Raw genomic sequence first — 7236 nt, forward strand, 5'->3', positions numbered from 1 at the left:
TTGGATCCGAGTCTCCTAATGAATTCAGTGTCTCTTTCTCATCAAAGTGAGAGTCGTGAGTATGTGTGTGTGTGTGTGTGTGTGAGAGAGAGAGAGAGAGAGAGAGAGGGAGAGAGAGAGAAAGTGTGTGTGTGTGTGTGTGCGTGCGTGCGTGCGTGTGTGTGTGTGTGTCCGGTCGACACCCCAAAACAGATCCTCAGCCAATAGAATCGCGCCGCTGGGGACTCACGTGCATGGGGCGCCCTTAAAATCTCCTAAAAGCACCTTAGTTTTCCAACAACTTTATTTTAAAAGGCTTTTTTCCACCGTCGTGCGTGTGTGCGCCTTCACTGTTCGATGAGTCTATTTAACCTGCGCTCATTTCGCCAATTGCATCCTTTCTCTTTCTCTCTCTCTCTCTCTCTCTCTCTCTCTCTCTCTCTCTCAACTCGCCAACGACTTTACATAGTCCGGTTTTATCAGTTTGAGCAGCGAGGATCGCCACTGCAACTTCCTCTGTAGGGGACTGATGAAAATTTTCAGCAGTATATTCACCTCGTCTGTCATTCTGATCGCAGCTCGGGGTTTGTGCTCCTGTCCTTGGTGCTGAAACAGCTTCAGCTCGGCTTTTACACTAGAGCACCATATTATAGTTACACTTTACTGTAGCTTTATCGCAGTAGTGTGTATTACCGCAGGGGTTCTTCACAATTATTTATTTCAAAATGATCTTACAAACAATTTAAAGTCACCGTCGGTAATAATTATTATTATTTTTATTATTTATGCACATTTAAAACTTTTAGCAGGATTCAGAATATCAATTACAAATTAGCCTGATTTATTTTGTTTATTTTTGTATCATCGGGGTTTCTTTAAAAGAGAGAGCGAGAGAGAGAGAGAGAGAGAGAGAGAGAGAGAGAGAGAGAGAGAGAGAGAGAGAAGAGGAAGAAGAAGAATTGGAGATTGTTTCCAACTTCAAACATCCTGAAGAAAGAAGAAACTTTCTCAGACATTGGATGAATATCTCCGAAGCTCTGTTGGATGTTCCTACTGGATAGGCTGTGATTGTCGCATTTTTGTGAGTCGAACTTGGCCGAACCCAAATGAGAGTTTGAAAGCTCTGGCCCGGGAGGAAACGCTCTTTTTTCCCCGATGGAGGCGTCCACCCACGGCTCGTGCTCCGGCTCCGGCTTTGGCATCGACTCTCTGCTGTCCCACAGACCCGGAAGTCCGGTGGTGGTCGTCGCCAAGGGTAACGGCAGCTTGGAAGGAGAATGCAGGTCTCCGCCGGAGTTTAGCGCCGCGTCGGACGCGGACAGTGTGTGCTCGAGCCCGCCGTCGCCGAGGCGCGAGGAGCACGAGGAAGACGAGGAGCGCGAGGCGCACGAGCAGAGGCGAGGCCGCGCGCTCGCGCTGCCGTCCCACACGCACCACGGCCCGGTGTCCGCTGCACCCCAGCCGCGCACCGTCACCTCCTCCTTCCTGATCAGAGACATCCTGGCCGACTGTAAACCGCTGGCCGCGTGCGCGCCGTATTCCAGCAACGGGCAACCGACACACGAGGCGAGCAGGTTAGCGTCTAAAGTGGCGGACGAGTTCATCGAGAAAATCCACAGCAACTCGTCTTCAGACGGAGAATACAACAAAGGTAAAGGGAACATTTTAGGACATATTTCGACTTATACGAGAACTTCTACGAAACTTTTCCTCGTGTCGAATAATCTCAGCTCCAACATGGGGATTTTTTAAATCTGAGTTTTTTTTTTTTAATAATCTAAGTTTCATTTACACCCCCCCCACACACACACACACACACAAATGTTGAGATAACCTGCTTCCTTAGCTACTTTCCTGACTTTTGAAGACAAAAATAAAATTTAAAAAAATCCACTGTACTCTCCGCACGCTTTAAAATGAAACATTTGTTGAGCATCAACTAATTTTTATCACACGACCCACATTTTAAAGCTATAAAAGTGTTTTACACAGATGACGTTACAACTCTGTAAACGCTCATAAACACCTTTATTAACATTCCGTTACTACTGCGTTTATTCATTTATAAATAATATTGAACGAGAGCGTCAATTTAGCCCAAATTGTAAACTCTGTAAATTGTAGTCTACATACAAAATTTGTTGTTGTTTTTTTAAAAAATAAAATAAAAATAAAAAGGCGCACGTTCCGCTGTTAACGTCAAATGTATACCATAAAATATTAACATAATTTTCCTGACTTTGTATAGCCTAATAATACATATTGACTTAGGCTACTTATATATTATTTTTGTTTCATTAGTAGTACATGTTGTAACAGGTGAAAAAAATTATACTGAGCTTTTAAGGCATAAAACACGTCTGCTGCATTACTAGTACTTGCTATCATATATGTCTGACAAATCATTATATATAATGATTATCATTATATATATATATATATATATATATATATATATATATATATATATATATATATATAATCATTCAGTTGTCAAATTTCACATCAAACTTGTGAAAAAAATATTTTTTCTAGTGCATGAAAATTATTAGAGCCCTTTTCTTTTCCTCCTCCTCCGTCTCCTCCTCCTTTTCATCATCAACATCATCATCACAGCCGTTGATTATTATTGTTATTATTATTATTATTATTATTATTATTATTACACGTTGACTACGCCACCGCTGTGCTATAATACTATACCAACATAATGAACACCACACACACACACACACACACACACACACACACACACACACACACACACACACACACACAAACAGACACCGAATTTCGACATCAGAGGGTTCCGTTTGAATGCTCTATGTATCAAAGTCTTGGTGCTCGTAAAGTGTGTGTGTGTGTGTGTGTGTGTGTGTATGCGTCTGCGCGCGCTGCTTTGATTTCAAAGCTGATTTTTGGTGTAATTTGTCCCAGTGTTAATCAGATTTGTAACGGTGAGCTCTTTATAGATCTGTGTGAAGTTTCTCTCCGAGTCTCGGCTGAAAGCTCGCCGTCCCCTTGTGGCTCAATTAGCCGGATTATTGTGCTCCTTCAGAGACGCGCTGATCTCTGTACCGTGTCCCTTGCTCTAAATAAGGCTTAGAAAGAATGGTCTCTTATTTCTCTCGGTTAAAAGAAAGAAAAGGGTTAAATTAAAATTAAATTAGATTTTTTTTTCTTCTATTCATCTTCAGTAAGAGCGTCATCCTGGTCAGGGTAGTGGTGGATGTATTACAGAAATTAGAAATATATATATATTTTAAATAAAACATCATTCAAAACTAGACAAACCTGTGTCTTAATACTATAGAAGCATTTTTAACATACCGTAGTACATAGTTTGGTGGGCTAGCATGTAGTATTGGGCTGTAGTCTGTAAACATGACCAACTTTATAGAGGAAAGTTTGTATGAGGCCTTTTTTTTGTCAACAATACAATTTTATTGTCACATTATCCAACACGGTGTATCAAAGCTGTTTAGCTACCCTATGTAGTTATTACATTGTTATAAAATGAACATTGAAAAAGGAATAATAGTTTTATGCCGTGAAATGTTTTTTTTTTTTTAACCGTTCCTGAGGCTACACTCTCAAATAAACAAACCGAATTGTACTTTTTGCACCTTGTTGCTGGAGGTGCATGTTTTGTAGCGTGGTGCATGTGGTGTACCTTTTAGAGTAGTTGTATTTAAGGTTTTATTATGTGCCCTTTAAAATATTTTAAAGGTAAAATATACACACTAAAGACACATGCACGTGCATCCTTACTGGTGACTCCGCAGCGACAAGAATGTTCTGAGAGTGTCACAACTAGCAACATAGCCTACGCCTTTTCCAAAACGCAGTTATGCATTTTTTTTCTTCAATAATTTGTATTATCTCCCGCCTTTCTCCACTCACATGCGCTGCTGCTCTCGCCTTCTTATCCCCCCCTCAGTGAAAGAAGAAGGAGACAGAGAGATTTCCAGCAGCAGAGACAGCCCCCAGGTGCGACTGAAGAAGCCACGGAAAGCGCGCACCGCCTTCACCGACCACCAGCTCGCGCAGCTCGAGCGCAGCTTTGAGCGCCAGAAGTACCTGAGCGTGCAGGACCGCATGGAGCTCGCGGCCTCTCTCAACCTCACCGACACGCAGGTGAAGACCTGGTACCAAAACAGGAGGTGAGGACCTGTCGGGTTACAGGGTCACATCGCACTACGGAGGTTCCTATTTACTATTTACACCCGTGGCAACACTCTGTAAAGTTCGTGCACCGGGAAAAATGGTGCTTATTTAAGACGTATTGTACCATGAGACGCTCGCAGCTTATTTGATAGATAGATAGATAGATAGATAGATAGATAGATTGATTGATTGATTGATTGATTTCCATGTGATTGATTCTACAGAGTAAACTTCTAGTTGATTAATGATATTTCTAATATTGCAGAAAATATTCTGATGCCATAAAAATACTCTTCTCAGATGACTTGATTGTCAGCACATATAAAGCAGAGATTAACTAGGGAGTGGGGGAAATAAAAATAGAAAAAAAAAACTTTAATTGCTCATGCTTTGTGTTAAATTGTGTTTTCCTAAAATTGACCATTCGATTTAAATAGATAGATATATAGATGGATGGATAGATAGTTGGATAGATAGAGAAAATATACATTTCTCCTCTTTTTCGGTTTCTGTCTAGCTAAATAATAGTCATAATGAATCAAATCAATGCAAAACCTACATACGTTCAAGAATGAATTGTAAATTGGTGCATCCATAAATTATTTAGAAATCCAGCTTAATAGTCAGACAATTAGGCTATTATAATGATTAATTATTAATTATTGACAGTCAAATGTGGCTCTTTTTTGTCCTTACAATCGCAAAAGTAGGTCTACAAAAACACAACAATCCAAACGATTTTTAAATGTATTTAAAATGTATATTTAATATTTATAATAGGCGTTAGTTATCCTTTAGCTATTTTTTTAAAATTAATTATTAACTTTCAGTTTACATCCAATGGAGCATATGGAGAGGCGGGGTCCACTTCTTCCTGCCAAGTTCACATTTATACAGATCACTCAGATGTGAAGGTCAAAAATCATAACTATTCTATTCTAATAATAATAATAGAATTTAATAGAATTCAATTAGTCATTTTCAACAGAAATTCAGTAAAGTTTTAAAAACGGTCAAAGTATACGCACAAGTATTTTTTCTATGTTGTGTTTAAATTTCACAATTCCTGCGTTTGTTTGTTTGTTTGTTTTCTGTTTTTTTGTTTTTTTTTTAAGCCTTAGGTTTGCGTTTTGAAATGAGACCAATACATTTGCAATATAGGCTAGTCTTTTGACTGACCCAGCTATTTATAAACCTTTTAAGGATTTTGGCATAAAAAAAATCCCCCCTGTTATCAAGGCTTCCCAAATGTTGCTCACAGTTTAAAAATTAATGTGGCTACTCGCTATTTTTTCCCTTGCATTACTAATATGAATTAGAAATAGCTTTGTCAATATGCTTCATGTGCAACTAAAGCCTATTTAACATTGTACATAAATTCGTCTTGTTCGCGATTGATAGACAGAAACTACACCTTTTAGAGAACACTACCTAACAACTTTGTTCCCTGTGTACAATTTGTCTGTTACATGTGTGTCTGAAACATCTATTAGTGATGTCACACTTTTTTTTTTTTATCTTGGAGGCGGGGCTTTTGTGCCATTCTGTACGGTTATACAGTTTTCTTGGTTAATAAAAGCACATCTATTTTTTTTTTGAATACACGTTGCTAAACAGAATAGGCTAGCATAGGGAATGAAGCTGAAGACTTCCTGGGGTGAAACCAATAGAGAACAACACATTTGTTATGGCTAAATGTGTGCCTTTATGCAATTATTACTGACCACACACGCTCAAAAATGTACTTCAAAGTTACCAAACTGTAGACTACTTTTCCTTGTCGCTGGGGTGTAACCTTATGTATTTTTAGGATGTATTTTTATACTTTTGAAAATCATTTAAGGGCGACTTATAGATCTTTATATTTTTACATTTAAAGGTACACCACATGCACTTCCCATGTGGTGTAAAAGCCTACAGGTGCAATTTATGTTCCCCTGTTGGTGCCACCATAGCGAAGGTACAATTTAGTACCTTAGAAACTAGTCACAGGTTTTACTTAAAGTAGACCTACTAGCTACTTCGTTTCTTAATATTCTTCACATGGGTTTATGTGCTGCTTAACCTGTGTCCCATCTTCTGTCTTTCTCTTTTTAAAATGATCATTAAAAAGAACGAAATGGAAGAGGCAGACGGCGGTGGGACTGGAACTCTTAGCGGAAGCCGGGAACTACTCGGCCCTACAGAGGATGTTTCCGTCGCCGTATTTCTACCCGCAAGGTCTGGTGTCGGGTCTGGACCCCGGAGCAGCCGCGCTGTCCTACCTGTGCCGGGGCGCCGGAGCTCCTCCCCCATCTGCTCCCGCGGCTCTACAGCGGCCCCCGCTCGTACCGCGGATTCTCCTGCACGGACTGCAGGGCGGACACGAGCATCCGCCGCCTCTCCCCCCGCTTCCCGGGGTGGTACTGCCCAGACCCACCCCACCACGATGAGCTCTCCCGGCTCGGACTTTTCTCTTAAGACCATAGACTGGACACTTGGTCTATACTTATTAAGACACACACACGCGCGCACACACACACACACACACACACCTGGCAGCTCTGGACTTCAACCTTACTGTTGACTAAAGGATCGAGAATATATAATATATCATAAAGTCAATATATATGCTTCTTAAATGAAGAAGCAAACGCTAAGTCGATGATATTGTTACTGCTATTAGTCATAATTTAATGTAATTATTTATGCCCCTTTTTGTATTTAACTTATATATTTATATAGGATTATTATTTGCTATAATTTATGTTCAGAAAAAAAATAAATGTTTCAGAAATATTTCTAAAGGACGCAATAATAACAAAAAAGAACAAACCACATGATGGGCTATTATTATTATTATTATTATTATTATTATTATTATTATTATTATTATTATTATTATTATGGGCAGTGATAGATATAGTTATGATTATAGTAATAGCCCCTGTGTTAAATAAAAAAAATCTCTTGATAGTATCGAGACAAAAAAAAAAACACAACAGATGCAAAGCAATTTTCATTTCTTTTTTTTTCCTTTCGACTGTAAAAAATTAAACGTATAAGATTCGTGTAAATAGGAATATTTGAGTCAACAGCAAATCTGGGTTT

The 7236-nt window shown here is 39.2% G+C and overlaps 1 protein-coding gene across 1 annotated transcript; it reads left to right on the forward strand.

Moving 5' to 3' along the window:
- Window positions 1–306: 306 nt before the first annotated feature.
- barhl1b (BarH-like homeobox 1b) lies at window positions 307–6955 on the forward strand. The gene is made up of 3 exons (XM_017492054.3): window positions 307–1630; window positions 3920–4142; window positions 6260–6955. The coding sequence occupies exons 1-3, from the start codon at window positions 1135–1137 to the stop codon at window positions 6576–6578; spliced, it is 1038 nt and encodes a 345-aa protein (XP_017347543.1). The 5' UTR covers window positions 307–1134; the 3' UTR covers window positions 6579–6955.
- Window positions 6956–7236: the final 281 nt, after the last annotated feature.

This window comes from Ictalurus punctatus, chromosome 18, assembly GCF_001660625.3.
Source record: "Ictalurus punctatus breed USDA103 chromosome 18, Coco_2.0, whole genome shotgun sequence".
Taxonomy (NCBI): Eukaryota; Metazoa; Chordata; class Actinopteri; order Siluriformes; family Ictaluridae; genus Ictalurus; species Ictalurus punctatus.